At 42.4% G+C, this 17,574-nt stretch overlaps 1 protein-coding gene across 1 annotated transcript; it reads left to right on the plus strand.

The window, feature by feature from the left end:
• The first annotated feature begins 4,817 nt into the window (after window positions 1–4,817).
• On the plus strand, window positions 4,818–13,080 carry LOC120311193 (hepatic lectin-like). Its single transcript, XM_039350403.1, has 6 exons — window positions 4,818–4,894; window positions 8,237–8,338; window positions 10,997–11,071; window positions 11,336–11,487; window positions 11,735–11,847; window positions 12,437–13,080. Exons 1-6 carry the CDS (start codon window positions 4,852–4,854, stop codon window positions 12,606–12,608), a joined length of 657 nt encoding a protein of 218 aa, XP_039206337.1. The 5' UTR covers window positions 4,818–4,851; the 3' UTR covers window positions 12,609–13,080.
• The last annotated feature ends 4,494 nt before the right edge of the window (window positions 13,081–17,574 follow it).

Here is a 17,574-nt window from a genome sequence, read left to right on the forward strand (position 1 = left end):
GTGGGGTCCGATCATTCTACCTGGGATGGCGTTATTGGTAAAAATGGAATTGGCATGTATAATAGCAATGGTCTGCTACTATTGAAGACATGTGCTGCTCATGATCTGGTCATTACTAATACCATCTTTCACCTGCCTACTCGTAAAAAGACGTCCTGGATGCACCCACGCTCCAGGCACTGGCATCTCATTGATTATGTCATTGTGCAGAGGAAAGACATGCAAGATGTAAGAGTAACTAAGGCTATGCCAAGTGCTGACTGCTGGACTGCCCATAGACTCATCATTTCCAAGTTAAATATTCACATCAAGCCAAAGAATCGTCCACAGGGAAACAGAGTTGTGATGAAAAAGATCAACATCAGTACACTGGAAAACCCCGACGTAGTAGCTTCATTAGTAAAAGATCTTGACAATCAGCTCCTGGAGCTGCAAATACAGGAAAATGCTGAGAAGGACTGGGAATGTTTCTGGGACATCTTGCACTCTTCTGCACTTAGGGTTCTTGGACCTTCATATAGGAAGCAGCAGGACTGGTTTGATGAAAACAATGAAGAGATTAAGGCCTTGCTTGCTGAAAAACACCATCTCTACCATGCTCATCAGAATGACCCATCATCAACTGCAAAGAAAAATGCTTTTATAAACACTCGCAGGATTGTACAGAGCAAGCTCCGCAAGATGCAGGACTCCTGGTTGAGTGCCAAAGCAGAGGAAATCCAGAAGTTTGCTGATAGAGGCAATGTCAAATGGTTCTATGAAGCCCTTAGATCTCTGTATGGACCTCAGCCCTTAGGAAGCTCTCCTTTACTGGATTCGAGTGGTGCAACTCTTATCACTGAGATGACCCTGATTTTACAGCGTTGGGCTGAGCACTTCCACTCTGTGCTGAACCGCCCATCCACCATCAGTAATGAGGCAATTGACAGGATATCCCAGGTAGATATCAACTATAGCCTGGATGTCCTACCATCAGAGGCTGAAACCTCACAGGCCATCAGTCAGTGTTCCAGTGGTAAGGGGCCAGGATCTGACGCAATCCCAGCGGAAGTCTATGAGGCTGGTGGTGCTGTGCTTGTTGAAAAATTTACCCAATTGTTCCGATCTTTCCCCAGGAACTGAAAGACACGTCCATCATGCACCTCTACAAGAGGAAAGGAAATTGACAAGTCTGTGATAACTATAGAGGAATATCACTTCTCTCCATCGCAGGCCAGATCTTTGCACGAGTGTTGCTAAATCGCTTGATTGACCATCTGGAACAGGGTATACTACCTGAGACACAGTGTGGTTTCCGCAAAGAGCGTGGCACGGTGGACATAATCTTTGCAGCTCGACAGCTCCAGGAGAAATGTCAGGAGCAGAATCGTGAACTATACACCACCTTCGTGGATCTCACCAAGGCTTTTGGCACAGTTAGTTGTGAAGAATTATGGCGCATTATGTCAAAGTTTGGGTGCCCTGACAGATTTATTCTAATGGTACGGTGTTCCATGATTGCATGGCAGCTCATGTTCTGAGTAACGGTGGAGCCTTCCCTGTCACTAACGGCATTAAGCAAGGCTGCGTGCTGGCACCAACCCTGTTCAGCATGATGTTTTCAGCCATGCTGTCAGACACCTTTCAGAACAGCTTAGTGGGAGTTAATCTGAGGTACAGAACCGATGGGAAATTATTCAACATGCGAAGACTTCAGGTTGTCACCAAGGTAAAGGAGACTGTGCTACAAGATCTTCTCTTTGCTGATGACTGTGCCCTTAATGCAGGATTGGAGCAGGAAATGCAAGCCAACATGGACAAATTCGCAGCTGCTTGTGACAACTTTGGCCTCTTCATCAACATGAAGAAAACTGAAGTGATGTACCAGCCAGTTCCAAAAGCCCAATATCAAGAGCCTACCATCACAGTAAAGGGACAAAAGCTGCAAGCAGTGGACCAATTTACGTATCTTGGTAGTACCCTCTCCCGTGCAGTGACAATTGACAACGAAGTCAACTGTAGAATGGCTAAGGCAAGTTCTGCATTTGGCAGATTGCGGACTAACGTGTGGGACCGCTGTGGAATAAGCCTTGCTACTAAACTTAAAGTTTACAAGGCAGTAGTGTTAACTATCCTGATGTATGCTAGTGAGACTTGGACAGTGTACAGGAGGCACGTTAGGCAACTGAACTACTTCCACATGACTTGCCTTCATAGAATTCTGAGGATCCGGTGGCAGGATAAGATACCAGACACAGATGTCCTCTCCAGAGCAGGCCTATCATCAGTTTACACTCTGTTGATGAAAGCCCAGATGCGCTGGGCAGGCCATGTTGTAAGGATGCCAGATCATCGCATCCCTAAACAGCTAAACACATGGTGAGCTGTCTCAAGGAAAATGATTGCACAGGGGACAAAAGAAGCGATACAAAGGCATGCTGAAAGCCTCTCTCAAGTCCCTGGATATTAACATCAACTCTTGGGAACTTCTGGTGCATGATTGACCGACATGGCGTACTCTGGTGTAACAGGGTTGCCAGACATATGAACACAGAAGGACAATCTTGGCCCAAGAGAAGCGTGCATTCCGCAAAGCCAGAGTTGTAAATGCTGAAGTAACAATGTCTACATTTCTTTGTTCAGTATGTGGCAGAACATTCCATGCTAACATTGGTCTTATCAGCCACCTATGGACACATTGTTGATGGCCCATAACCCACAAGATGTCAAGGTCTTCATCGAACTCGATGGACGAACAACAAGCCACATCTGGAATACTGCATCCAGTTTTGGTCACCACTTTACAAAAAAGATGTTGAGACTTTGGAAAAAGTGCAAAGAAGAACAACTAAGATGATTAAAGGCCTGGTGACTAAAACATATAAAGAACGGTTGCAGGATTTGGGAATGGTCAGTCTAGAGAAAAGAAGGACTAGGGGGGACATGATAGCAGTATTCCAGTGTTTGAGAGGCTGCCACAAGGAGGAGGGGGTCAATTTATTTTCCAAAGCACCAGAAGGCAAGACAAAAAACAATGTGTGGGAACTAATCAAGGAGAGAAGCAACCTGGAATTAAGAAGAAACTTCCTAAAAGTGAGGACAATTAACCAGTGGAACAGCTTGCCTTCAGAAATTGTGGGTGCTCCATCACTGGAGGTTTTTAAGAAGAGACTGGACAACCATTTGTCTGAAATGATATAGGAACTCCTGCCTGAGCAGGGGGCTGGACTAGAAGATCTCCAAGGTCCTTTTCATCTCTATTCTGATTGATTGGTCAGCATTTATACATGCAGTCACCAAGAATCGAGCAACTAATGTAACTAAACTCTTCCCAGATATTATCAGGCTACCTGGCTTGTGGATCTCCCTTCCCTCTTTTCAAAGAGATAAAATTTAATCTCTTCAGTAGTCTGGCCTTTCATCCATTTTTCCAGGGTTTCTCGTTGATAAATGAACATAAGTTTGACCACACTATTAGCAAGATCCTTCCTTCCATCCCACAGAATGCTTTTCATCTGATAACTGAAAATTATTTAAGCTACATTAATGCTTGCTTATTATCTTGCCATCCAGCTCAAACTGCTAGTATGCTCTTCACTGATGCTACCAAAACAGAGCCAAAGCAAAATCTGAATCATCCTACCTCTTCCTTGTTCTTTTTCTTTTAGTTTTTGTCATCTGCACTAAACAGATTTTATTTTGAACACATCTAAAAGAGTTGCTTTTGATCTAGACTGGATCCTTTGCTAACCTCAGATGACTCTAAGTAAGCAAATTGCACCTGGTTTGCCAACTGCATCCTTTCCTGGAAAAATAGCAACTGGCCACTTGCAAATATCCCAGTCACCTCTAGACTTCATCACTGCAAATTATGCTATACTTCTGTTCATATTAAGCAATAGTGTGATATATGCTTTTTTTGGTTTGAGGAAACCTAATCAATTATGGATTGTTGTTGTTTTTTTCAAAAATAATGCTTAAGCAAACCATGACTTAGTACCTATGTGTAGATAGCTGAACTTTTAGATTAGAGGCATCAAACTGTCGGCCCATGGGCCAGATGCATCATAGCAAAACCATGCCTACCCCATTGCCGGCCATGGCAAAAAAGTCACGATATATAGCGACACGTCACATGATGTTGCGAGTTTGACACCCTTGTTTTAGATTGCATCCTTCATGTTTAACCTTTACAAACGATTCTGAAATTACTATAATGCAAATTATACTAATGAGCTGCTTATTACTATTAATAACAGTGAATATATTTGTCAATATCACATTGATGTCTATTTTGTTCCAAACAGTTCTCACTGCTAGTCTTAATACAGGAAATCTGTGGGATTGTTTGCTTATTTACAGTTCTTTGCAATCATAAGGTATTATTATTCACTGGTCTTGCTCAAAGGTCTTGCTCTTATGAAGTTACAGTTAAGTAGATGAGAACAAAGAATAGGCCTTTTATTTAATTAAGGAAAACCTGATAACAGGAGCAAGATTCTTTTATTGTTCCCATTTATCCACTGGTGGGATTCAACCAGTTCGCACCGTTAGCTAATTTTTTGATGCCCAGGCCCAGAATGGACTTCCAGAAGCAGCATCCACACAGAGAACCAGTTGTTAACATATTTGAATCCCACCACTGCATTCATCATATATGGAGACATTGTGGTCTTGGTGCAAGAAGTAAGTTTTGAAAGGCGACTATATTCTAAAAAAGAAATGGGCAGAAGGGCAGAAAAGTTAAGAATCATCCTGAGCTAATATTTAACCATTATTTATTTATTCTCTAGAGCAATTTCAGCAAAACCACAAAGTCCCTATTTGAGGAAGTGTTTTCCAAATAACACAAAAGGCACACAGCTTTCCAAGATGGATGAAGAAAAGTTTTCAGATGATTTCCGGACATATAAAGGTATCAATCTAACTTTCCTTTTAGAATGTAGTGTCTTTCTAACTGAGATATAGATTTATCCTGGAGGATCCCTTGCCTTCATATCAAGTTGGCTTCTCCAAGGTCAGCTTTTTGAAGCCTTATTTCCAGATGACTCGAGGTGTGGTGAGTGGCAACCAGGGACTAAAACTTTATGACAGTAAAGTAACTGATAGATGTTTGTCTGATGCCTGTCCAGTTGCCTTTTTAGCACTGGGTAAAGATCTTTCCACTTCCAGCTTTTAAAATTCTTTTATGCTCCACACTTCAGGTGATTTTCATGCTTGATATGATGCCATATTTTATGTTCAGTATTCCTTCATTAATTTGCTTTTCCACATAATCCCATGTCTTTTTTTCCTTTGAAGGCAACCAGGTTTCAAATAAATAAGCAAGTTGCTTGAAGTGAGACTTTCAAATTCTCACTTGTCTAAAGTATTTGTCTGTTTGCCAGAAAATCACAAATAGGTGTTGTTGCTAGAAATATCTGAAGAAAAATGAAGGATGACAGCATCCAAGCAGTAGCACAATTTTTTTTGAATGACATATTTAGACACAACAATTCCAATCTGCAACAAGAGTTTGGGAGGGGGTGTGGAAATAGACTTTAAAGTTTTGCTTCTTTCAACCCCACCCAATATGATTTGGTACCCAGGTATACCCAGGACTCCCCACTGCAGTCAATAGCTCTAATAGGAAGAAGCTGGTGTAAATCCCACATCAGAGAGGTTCGGGGGGGGGGGGGCTGAAGCGAGGCAGTGCTGCTACTGACAACCTTAAAATGTGTTGACCTCATTCCCAGAATTCACCAGCCAATAGTGCTGGCTGGGGAATACTTGGAGTTGAAGTCTACATGTTGTAAAGTTGTTAAGGTTGAGGAATATTGGTATAGAGCACGGGTGTCAAACGTGTTGCAACGTATTGCACCTTTTTTTGCATTGCCGGAGCTGGGGTTGGTGCGACCTCTGGCAACTGGCCCGCGGGCTGGCAGTTTGACACCCCTGGTATAGAGTACATCAGGTTACCTTGACAGAGATATATAGGAACTATTACCTAAGCAAAAGAGACTAAAGCATTGTTTGAGTCCTAAACTATGAGGCAAGATTCAGAGGCAACTCAGGCAGACACCTCCCTAATTCACTAAAACTGTAAATTGGAGGAAGATGCATAGCATCTTTCTCAATAAAATGGTTTTAGCCTGTCGAGTCTAATTTACCCAGTCAAGTTGACCCTGAAGAACAGCCTCTCCAGAGAGATCAGGCTGACTCCCTCTGTTGGTGCTTCAGAAGTCCTTGAAGACCAAATTATTTCAGAGAGCCTTCCCTTAATGTGAACATTGCTATTCAGTTTTTATTTCTTTTGTAGCATATGTTGTACACAAATGAAGACAAATATACATTGTACAGTTTCAATTTTTCCATTGTTTTAATAGCTGTTTTATTGATATCGTGCATGCTTTGACTTTTAGTTGTTCTATGTTAGCTGCCAAGGGTCTTTTTTTTATTGCAGTAGCATAGAAGTATCTTTAATATACTACAGATAAATGATACCATCCTGATGCAGATCAAGGATGCCATATACTTTACATTGACTAAAAAGACAATATAAAGAAATTCATCCACATGAGGAGCTCTTCCAGCATAGATTACAGCAAAAGAAGTGATCTGAGTGGACACCTGTTATTAACTGCCCTATCCCAGCCTTGAGTTGGATAAGTGTGGCTATTATTTGCTTTTTAAAAGCCATTCAGGCAAATTGCTAATTGTTTGAAGAGCTTTGCTTGTAGATTAGTCATCCCTCTCAAAAAAGCTAGCTAGCTAAAAATGTATTACTATAGAGTGAGGTCCATTTCTCCTACTATACAAATTCCAGTCAATAAGGCATTTATTTATTTACCATTAGGACAAATGGGACTGATTAGGTTGCAGCTTTCTGCACATTTCCAGATCACTGCAAGATTCAGCAGAGCTGAACTTTTGGACTCTGTCCTTCATGTTTTGCCATGAAAAGATCATCTGTTACCTTTTATTTTAGTTTACCTTTCAGGGTGGGTTTAATTGTGTGTCAAGCAAGCTAGTTTGACTTCTGACAACTGCCTGCACCAGTCCTTGCATTTTTCTTAGTGTGGTTTTTGGAAGTGGTTTGCTTTTACCTGCTTCACAGACCTATGTACCTAAGGCAGGACTAGAAATAATAGTCTCCTAGTTTCTAGCCTTAACCATCATATCAAACTGCCTCGATTTTTAGGGTAGTGCTGCAAAAAGAACCTGTTATAAAGTTCTACAGAATTTACAGTTCTGTAGCTATTTAGACATACGTGCATATACACATACAATCCTTCTCAGACATACACTGCAAACCCCTTAAAGCTGTTCCTGTCCTGGCCTGATGCTAGTGGGACTCTAAAATGGCTTAAGAAAATGATGTCCAGATAGGGATGCTTTGTCAACTAGTTGCTATGTATTTAGACAATAGTCTATCATGGTCCCCACAGACTAGTATTTTTCAACCCTGGCAGCTTTCAGATAGGTGAACTTCAATTCCCAGAATGCTCTAGCTAGCCTGGCTTTTTGGAGAATTCTGGTAGTTGAAGTCCACAGATCTGAAAGCTGTCAGGGTTGAGAAACAGTGCCATGGACAATTCCCCAGATTTTCTGTCTCACCAATCATAGGAGATGGCTCAATATCACAAGAAGTAAATAAAATGAAACTTTATTTTTTAAAAAACTCCAATGATATAACATGAAGCATAATTTGCAAAAATATTTTTTTTGTTTTAATTTTTAAATTAGTGATCATGGGGGAGGGACAGCTTTAAAATGACTTTGTGTTTATTTATAATATTACAGATCAATAGCTTTTTAATTATATATTGGGTCCCAAGAAATGAATAAAGAGACAATAAGTCTTGAACTCAGTTTGAAATTACACAATAATGTCTATACTAGCATCAGCTAATATAAAGCCCCTGCCCTCCTGTTTGATAATGATTTTAAAAAAATGTTATTTTTCCTATATACCAAAAGTTTGGAATGCAATTTCCAGCACGCTGTTAAAAATAAGTCTCTTGACCTAAAAAAGATTGCCCATTCTAAAAATAAGTGAGAAGGCCTGAACAGAATCCAGTACCCCTACAAAACAAGATCTGGAAACCATTTATTAATGAAATTTTCATTCCTCAGATTGTTGAAAGAAACACCAGGTGACTGAAAGAGCACATAGCTCAGGCCACTTCTCTTGTCTGCTATAAGGAACATCAACAGAAATTCCTACCCATTAATTGGACAACATTTCTACATTTTTGTTCTTTCCTTTCACATAAAGGAGGAAGAAACCTGATCCCAAGATCATACTTTCCGATTTATGCACTACTGGGTATCTCTTATTTGCTAATTCTCATTGGTTATGTGGTGGCCTTCTCCAAAGGTATGTTTTCCTCTTTCACGTTTTGCAATATTTCATCTAATAAAAGAGGGAATTTCTAAGGAAAGCTGAAAAACTCAGAGCAGGTTTCCAGTTTTTCCCTTTGCTTTTGGTTCAAAGGGCCAGAAGGATATTGACTCTAAAGCAAGATGGAGGATTTTTGTAGTAAATTATATGTAAGAGGAGCACTGGATAAATTTGCAGCTTTGAGCTAGAACAGCCTTTCTCAATACTGTATTTTCCAGCTGTGTGATACTCCCTCCTCCCATCTCTCTTAACCAACACAATCTAGGAATATTGGGAATTGTATTATAATAGATTTCAGGAAGGCTTTTTAATACAGTTAGTCCTTGACGTACGACCACAATTGGGTCCAAAGTTTCCATTACTAAGCAAGGCAATTACTGAGTCACACCTGCTTTTATGACCTTTTTTGTTATGGTTGTTAAATGAATCATTGCAGATAAGTAAATCATGTGATTGTTAAGCAAATCCAGCTTCCCCCATTGACTTTGCTTGTCAGACGCTGGCTGGGAATGTGGCAAATGGTGACCATATCACCCCAGGATGCTGCAACCATTGTAAATATTTTGATCACATGATCGTGGAGATGCTGCAATGGTTATAAGTGCAAGGACCAGTTGTAAATCATTGTTTTTCCATGTAATTCAAACAGTCGCTAAATGAATGGTTGTAAGTTGAAAACCACCTATGAGCAACCATCCTGGTTTTATAAACCCTATAGGCCTCTCTGGTACTGAAATGGGAGTGAAAATACAGTTTAGAGCAGGGCTTTTCAACCAATGGTAGGGGTACCACCTGTGGTACATTGGCACCTGGCAGGTGGTACGCGACCATCCTAGAAAAGTGGGAGCAGAAGAGAGGAATGAACTGAACTGGTAGCAGCACCGCACAAGCTTGAACAAGAGATGGCTGGAGCTGCCGGGCTGTCAGGGCTCAGTGGAAGCACCAGGATCAGCGCCAGGCTCCAGCTGGAGCTCGACGCTGATCCTGGCGCTTCTGCTGAGCCCTGAAGAAGCACCAATCAGCTGAATGTTGCCTTGTCTCCAGGGTCTTGTGATTTACATTCAGATGCATGGCAACTGATTCATATTTATGACGGTCACAGTGTCCCAGGGTTATATGAAGTGACCAAAACCTGCTGCAGCAACCCATCAGATGGGAGGAATAAAAACCAAACACCCCCCCCCCCACCAATCCTCAACAGAAATGTTCACAACAATAGAAACTTCGGCCAGGGGCAAGAGCACTACCAGGTGGGCAGGCAGGTGTCTTGCTCAGCTGTGGCTTGGGGGGCACTTTTTTCAGTGCCACTGTAACTTCAAATAGTCACTAAGCGAACTGTTGTAAGTCGAGGACTACCTGTACTTTATCACTTTTTTCCTTTTTTTGGGGGGGGGTCATCAAGTTTTTGACACCTTGCTAGGTGACTGGTGGTACTCGGATATTGCTGTATCCTAAAAGTGGTACAATGGGTGAAAAAGTTGAATAGCCCTGGTTTAGAGAAAGTTCAGACATGGAATCTACTGTTTTTAATCTAAGGTTAGATCGGCCTTTCTCAATCTACAACTGTCTCAGTTGTTCCAGCCAGGCAGATCAGGAAGTCTGGGTTATATAAAAGTTGATATCTAATACATGTTTGCAATATAAGTACAGCTTTAATCCCGCAACGAATTTGCCAACAGCTGTTCTTGTTTAGTTTTGTATTGTTTTTGATACAATTTTATAATTAAAAAAATCCCTGGCACAATGACACTTCCTTCTCATTCTCCAGTGCCATTCCCGCTGCTCTTTGTTAGCACATTTGTATACTATATCTATTGCAGAATGGTACTGTACAACACAGTATAGGATTGTATCCCTGGTTGCTGAGCAATTTTCTTCTTATGTATTATGGTGGGTAAATGCCATCTTTCAGGAAAAGAAATCTTATTAAAATAGTGTATAAGATGCACCAATTTCATTAATAAAATCATAGTTAAGTAGAAATTGGGAGGTTGTTTCCACTGAAACATTGAAACATTGCTGCAAAGATGTTTCAAAGATGTCCGCAACTGGAACAAACTCTTTTTTATTATTATTAGTTTATAATATACGATACAATGAAAATACAACAGCAAATAGCGGAAAAGATAGGGAAGGGACAAGGGAGTAGAGAAGTGAGGTAAGGGAGGAAAAAAAAGAAAAAAAATGGATTGACTTCTGACTTCCTTTGGTGCAGTAAAGTCGAGTGTCAAGCCTCAACTTTTTACTTTCACAAAATAATATAAACTAGCCATTTCGATAACATCAAGTCTATCTAATTGGTAAAACCCAAAATCAAAATTTCATTTTTTTTTCCACCTCAAGCACAACGTCTAGAAGCAGTTTCCATGTGGCAATAAAAATGTTCGTATTCTTTTCTTTATCAACTGGAACAAACTCTGAGGTGCTTGCCTTCTCTTCCAGGAATACTTCAAAGGGCTGTTGGTACTGGTGGTAACAATTCTGTAGTGACCAGAAGGAATCAGTCCTATGAGAGCAGCTTCTGAGATGGGCGTCATCTTCCCTTCTCTTCTTATTACAGTTCTGTTCTTATTATATGGAGTGACATTGCAAGGTTTCTAATACGCATTTATTTCCCTTCCTTTACAATCTTAGTCTCAACAATTTCATCCGAATTCAATAAGATGAGACTCGATTTTTCAAAGAATCCCCATGGCCAGGACTTTCACTGTAAGTTTCTCTATTTCCCTTAGCAGAGATTAGCTTTCTGGTCTCTAATTCATGGGGCAATTCCGCTCCAGGTTTTTTTTTTTGTTTAATTCTGCTGTAGGTAAAGAAACAGTATTACTTTAGTGCATGCTCTCTAGCTTTGTCTGTGCAACTTGTTTTATCAGCCCTTATCATCAGAAGAAACAGCACATTTTGATCTTGCATGAATTGATAAGCCAAGCCAGTATCAGTTTTTGACTTTATTTTTTTCCTCCTATTGTTCAGTGTTCCCATGTGGTGCTGACACTAGACAATGGGAATATTTTAGTGGAAAGTGTTACTACTTCTCCCTGAAGTCAGTTCCCTGGCATGAAGCCAAGGCAGACTGTGAACGTAGACAATCACGGTTGGTCATCATTGATAGTCTTGCAAAACAGGTAAGTTGGGACACCTACAGATTTGGTGTAAATTGTCTTCCCAGGACATATCCCTAGCAAGCATGAATAAAGCTAAGGTATCATTTATTTCTTATCTTGGATGCCTTGTTCTGGTTCAGATGGCATTCATTTCTAGAATTTATAAGAAGTAATTCAACCTCCATTTTTCTTCTGTTTTATGATTGCAAAGGAAATATTCTCCAGTCTAAATGCCCTTATTCATATTTCTTGGATTTTTCTCTTGCAGAATTTCATAGAGACTCGGACCAGAAATGAACGTTTTTGGATTGGTCTCCATGACCAACAAAGAGAAGGAGAATGGAAATGGGAGGATGGCAGTAATTACATAAATGGCTTTAAGTGAGCGCTGAATAATTTTTATTGTTGTTGTTGTTAGCAGAGTTGGGGAACATGTGGCTCTTCACTTGTTGTTGAACTTCAATTCCCAGATGCCCACGCAGCACTGTTAAGGTTGAGGGATATATTGGGGACTGTGGTTCATCACCAAGTGAATGGCTATCAATTGCTCAGCCATCATGAAGCAGAAACTCACCTTCAATTCCAGTTTTTTTCAATGTCTCTGAAATTCTGACAGGCAGAATAAGTGAATCATACCAAGTAATAAAAAGATTTTATGGTTTAACATGATGTATAAACTCAACCAGCAATCACTAACAGCAACATAATGCCCCTCAACATCCTTTAGACTTGTAATCCTATAATCACATAAAACCATTTATTTCCAGGCAAGGAGATCTGCGTCTACAGTATTTAGTAAATCTATTTGGTTGTGAAACTGATGAGAAGTTTCCATTTTGTTCAGATACATTTATCAGTAAAATGTTTAGGAAACAATAGCTTGATGGCTCTAGAGTTAAGTTTACTAAATCTGAGATTATTCTTGACTATTTGAGATAAAAACATGGACCATCTCTTGCTTCCATCTCAGGAATTGGAAGGCAGGTGAACCCAACACTTATCTGGGTCGTGACGAGGACTGCGCCCAAGTTTGGATTAATGGTGAATGGAATGATTTTATCTGCACATCCGACAGTCATTATGTCTGTGAAAAGCCCTTGTCGCCAGTCCCAAAAGTCCATCACACAAGCTCTGAGCCTTGAAGCAGAACTTCTCAAAAACAATTTGGAAGGAAAGATTGCAACCCTCACACCATGATTGACAAAGCAGCACTACACTTTTGCTAGACTAAGATCTCAATTTAACACGGAATCAGTACCATATTGGTAGCTCTGGATTATCTGACAATTCTGTAGCTAAATCAAATTATGCATGTAAATTTTCTAAGCAATTGTTTCCTCCAATCTGGAGAAACCAAATACTAATCTACCTTCCAAGGTGTGGAAAGTATTCCTGAAATCATAATATATGGGAGATTTATGCATAATCTAAACGTTATTGCTATTGCTGTGTCATCATATGAGTCACTGAACAATGTGAAAATACTAAACTTAAAATTAGTAAAAAAAATCACTAGTTATAATCTCATATTTGTATAGTAGTAATTACAACCACAGGGAAGAATATGATGCTGTATTAAAATTACCTGGGTTCAAGCATTGTACTAAGACATATTTACTAAACTGTGTATTATTGAATGAGCCACAACTGACTTTGTACAATAGGCTACAAGCTAACTTTTAAACTGTAACAGCTGGTTTTATATGCCATGCTAAAACAAAACCTAACACAGCACATAATGCTTCATGTGCAATTCTGCACTTCAGTGATACAAATGAAAGTCAAGAAAACACATTGTTTTTTGGACTGCAAAAGGCCAAGGTATGTATCAAGGATGAGTTAGTTTTTGGTCATGAGGATTTCATATGGTGTTAATTGGTAGGTTTGGACCACACATGCAGGAAAGACAAGATCACATCATCTCTGGAAATGCTCCCATTGCCCAACCCCTTTGGACACGTGCAAGTCAGCATCTCCATCTAATCTCACATAGTAGCAAATCAAGGAATTCATCAGGATGGGACACATTCCCAGCACACACTTTTGCCATGTATGAAATCACCACGCAAGACACCAGTTCAACCAGCAATCTTTACAGACAAGAGTTTGAATATGCTTTCTTTCCCAACAAGTATTGCTTTGAATCTTAGCATGGAAAAGATTATAAATAGCAATCTTTCAGCTCTTAGGGCAGTGCTTCCTTTGTTGCCCAAACTTTTTCCTTTGTTGCCCAAAACCACCTATCAAAAAGGCCTTTTCACCATTTATCAAAAAGTTCTTATTTCAACTTTCCTGTTGTGATTGGGCAATAGGTTCATGTGGCACGGAAGCGGCCACTGCAGCATCATCAGGGGTCCCTGCTGCCCCTGGCCTGGCCACCGCTCCTGGCCCGGCCGCTGCCCCCGGCCGGCCGCCACCCCTGCCGCATCCTCAGCCGAACGGGCGGGGAGGGGGAGCAGAACAGGAGGTAGCGGCTCTGGCGGTGGCCACTGCAGCATCGTTGGGGGTCCCCGCTGCCCCCGGCCCGGCCGCCACCCCCACCACATCCTCAGCCGAATAGGCGGGGAGGGGGAGCAGGATGGGAGGCGATGGCTCCGGTGGCAGCGGCAGCAGTACGGCAGCACCGCATTTTCAGCCGAACAGGCGGGGAGGAGGAGCAGGACGGGAGGCAGCGGCACAGTGGCAGCCACTGCAGCATCGTCGGGGTTCTCTGTCCTCAGCCAAACAGGCGGGGAGGGGGAGCAGGATGGGAGGCAACAGCTCCAGCAGTGGCCACTCCAGCATCATTGGGGGTCCCCGCCACCCCCGGCCCAGCCGCTGCCCCCGCCACATCCTCAGCCACTTCACTGTTGCAAGAGGAGGGCACCAAGGCTGGGTGCACCATGGGCGGCTGCACCAGCAACAGGAAATGCCGCCACAGGGGCGAAGGGAAGGTCCCGACCCGCCGCTGGCCCTGCCGCCCTCATAGCCCAAGGTCTCCTTCTGCTGTAGCACCGAGGGCGGTGGTGGCTGGAGGACAGCAAAGTGGTGTGGCTGCCCACTCGCTGCCACCTCTTCAGCCTCGCTCAGCACAACCAGCAGCAACAGCAGAGGGAGGACGGCCAAGAGGACCATGCAGCAGGTGGGGAAAGGGCCGGGCAGGCACTGTGGGGGAATCTCTTGAAAGAGGCCACGGGGATCCGCTGCCCGTGAGATGGCCAAAAGGCACAGGCAGAGAGGGGAAGCTACAGAGACCCCCAGCGACACCACCACCCCGACTAACAGAGGTGGTGGCGGAGCAGGGTGAGCGGAGACCTGCCGGGCAGGGAAGAGGCACCCCGAGACCGGCCACCTGCGACTCCTTGCCAAGGACACCTTTCCAGCAATCCTCCCAGCCACCATGTGCAGTTCGAAGAAGGAAAGAGGTTTGTGGGCAGTCCCACAAACCAAAGAAGTTCAACCAATCAATTCAAACTTCATAAGAAGTTTGAATTGATTGGTTGAGCTTTTTTAGTCCCACTTTTTTTTTTCAGACTGCACATGGTGGCTGAGGACAGGGAGCCACAGGAGACAGCTGAAAGAGCCGCATATGGCTCCGGAGCTGCGGGTGTCTCCTGCCTTGAGTACGGAGTTGGACTAGAAGACCTCCAAGGTCCCTTCCAGCTCTATGGTTCTATGTTCTAATTTACAAAGGCACTCACCTTTAGAAAGGATTGTTTGAGAGCATTTAGCTTAGCTAATCTGGAAAAGCTAAGGAAAATATTTGGATAGGAGACCACAGGAAATTCCAAGATTGCAGGTTCTCTTAAACACAGAGGTTTAACTAAGACTAGAGTAGAGGAAAAACAGAAACAAGGGAAGTGAATGAAGACATTTCCCCTTATATATCATCATTTGTCCTGCTGGTAGAAACAGCTCATAGGCATAAAGGGATGATGCAATGTGCAGCAATTCTCAGGGACACAATGAGAAGCTGAGGTCACACTGAGCTGAGTTCCATTGGAACACTCTGCATACAAGGACTGGTTAGTTGGCTCCATCGTATTTGGAGTGGGATCCTGCAAATGAAAAAGTTTCATAAGTATTTGGCTTGGCACTGAAAGTGGCTGGAATGGTAAGGGTGCCCTTTCATATCAAAGGGCTTGAGAGATCACTGCTTCCCATATGGAAACATATGCTTTTGCCACTAAATTAAGGCAAGAGATAGAAATAAAATAGAGACCACTGTTGGCCCAGGGTCATAGATTGGGGAAAGACTAGAAGTCATAGTCTCTTGGTTTCTAGCCCAGCATCTTTAGCTAAAATGGCAAAGGCATTCCAGGAAAACAAATATAACAACAGCAATATCCTCCTAGAAGGCTTAATTTTATCTCCCATCATGCCAAATATAATGAGGGAACATGGAAGATGTAGTTCAAATAAATGCAAGAGAACAAATTGCTGATTTCTGAGTTAAGGATTTCTGCTGATATATTTACCAGTCAGTCTAAATTTCCTGAGTCGGGATCCATTGGGGACAATTGAGCTCTTCCACTGAATACTTGTAATATTTTAATTTTAATATGTTCCCTACTTTCCTATTAATTATTGGAAGCATCTGAGCAAAACAACATTACCAATAAAGGCAACAATCAATATTAGAGTTTTTCCTTTTATTTGCTGCCAAGATTAGGAGGTGGCATAATATTTACAAGATGCCTGAACCAACAAGAACTATGGATCCTGACTCAGTTCACCTTCCAGCAACGATCTTTGCCAACTGCCAGAGGTCTGAGAAACAGAGAAAGTTCCTCCTCTTGCTGTTCCAAATAATACAGTAAGTGTGCTCTACCTTCCAAAGTTATAACCATTCCTGATGAGCTAATTATTGCAATGAAGCAATCAATCCTTTGGGAGGAAATAGAACATAGAATAGCAGAGTTGGAAGGGACCTTGGAGGTCATCTAATCTAACCTTCTGCTTGAGCAGAAGACCCTGTACCCATTTCAGACAATTGGCTGTCCAGTCTCTTTTTGAAAGCCTCTAGTATTGGAGCACCCACAACTTCTGAAGGCAAGTCATTCCACTGGTTGATCGTTCTCACTGTTACAAAATTTCTCCTTAGTTCTAAGGTTGCTTGTCTCCTTGGTTAGTTTCCATCTATTGTTCCTTGTCTTGCCTTCTGGTGCTTTGGAAAATAGTTTGACACCCTTGTCTTTGTAGGAGCCCCTCAATTATTGGAACACTGCTATCATCTCTTCCCTAGTCCTAGACATACCCAGTTTCTGCAATTGTTCTTCATATGTTTTAGCCTCCAGCCCTCTAATAATTTTTTTGCTCTTCTCTCTTCTCTGTTTCAACATCTTTTTTATATTGTGATGACCAGAACTGGATGCAGTATTCCAAGTGTGGAATGCAGATCTTTCCAGTGGTTTATCACAATGGCTGACCTTCTGAAATTGTAGCAGACACTGCTGAAATATTTCTGAAGCCACAAGCTCTCCTTTTGCCTTTTTTAAAAAGCTTTTTCCAGCCTTCTCAGTTCTTTTCAGCCTTTTATTTCCCACCATTCCATAAATCCCTCTCAACAATTCCTAGAGAGTGGAATGGGGAATAAGTTCCCAATTTCCTTTTCTCAAGCCATGAAGTGAAACTGATCCTCAAAAGGACTGCTAGGAAATCCCCTCCTTCCACTGGTCTGGAAACCCACGTTAAGAACCAAGTAAGAATTAAGAAGGGAGAGTAGCTCAGAGGGCTAGAAGAACTAACCAGTGGGGCAAAGAGAAAGTGGATAGCCAATTGAGTAAGACAGTGATGGGGAACCTTTTAGAGACCGAGTGCCCCAAAACTACCCTGCCCCCCACCCCGACTACCCGCAGGGCCACCCACCGCCTCTATGGCCCACCGCAGCAGATCGCTCAGGTGGCCCAGCAGCGCCATCCTGGCCATGCCCTCTGCTCACGCCCCACAGCATCATCTGTGCATGACAGCGTGAGGGCGGAGTCTTGTCCCTGCTGCCTGGCTACCATGTCCTTGGTTGCGTTTCTCTGTACTGGCCGCACCCGGGGGTGACTCTCCTGCAGGGAGGCTGGTGAGGAGGGGGCCACGGGGGAGGCAGCACTGGGATGATGGCACGTGTGCCCACAGAGA

Source organism: Crotalus tigris, unplaced genomic scaffold (genome assembly GCF_016545835.1).
Source record: "Crotalus tigris isolate CLP2741 ecotype Arizona unplaced genomic scaffold, ASM1654583v1 scf7180000018323.1251302, whole genome shotgun sequence".
NCBI lineage: Eukaryota > Metazoa > Chordata > Lepidosauria > Squamata > Viperidae > Crotalus > Crotalus tigris.

Excerpts from the sequence above, each read along its gene's own strand:
- LOC120311193 (XM_039350403.1), top strand. The coding sequence starts at position 4,852 with ATGGATGAAGAAAAGTTTTCAGATGATTTCCGGACATATAAAG. Across the intron at positions 8,339-10,996 it reads TGTGGTGGCCTTCTCCAAAG|TCTCAACAATTTCATCCGAA; the intron begins GTATGTTTTCCT and ends TTACAATCTTAG. Across the intron at positions 11,488-11,734 it reads TTGATAGTCTTGCAAAACAG|AATTTCATAGAGACTCGGAC; the intron begins GTAAGTTGGGAC and ends TTTCTCTTGCAG.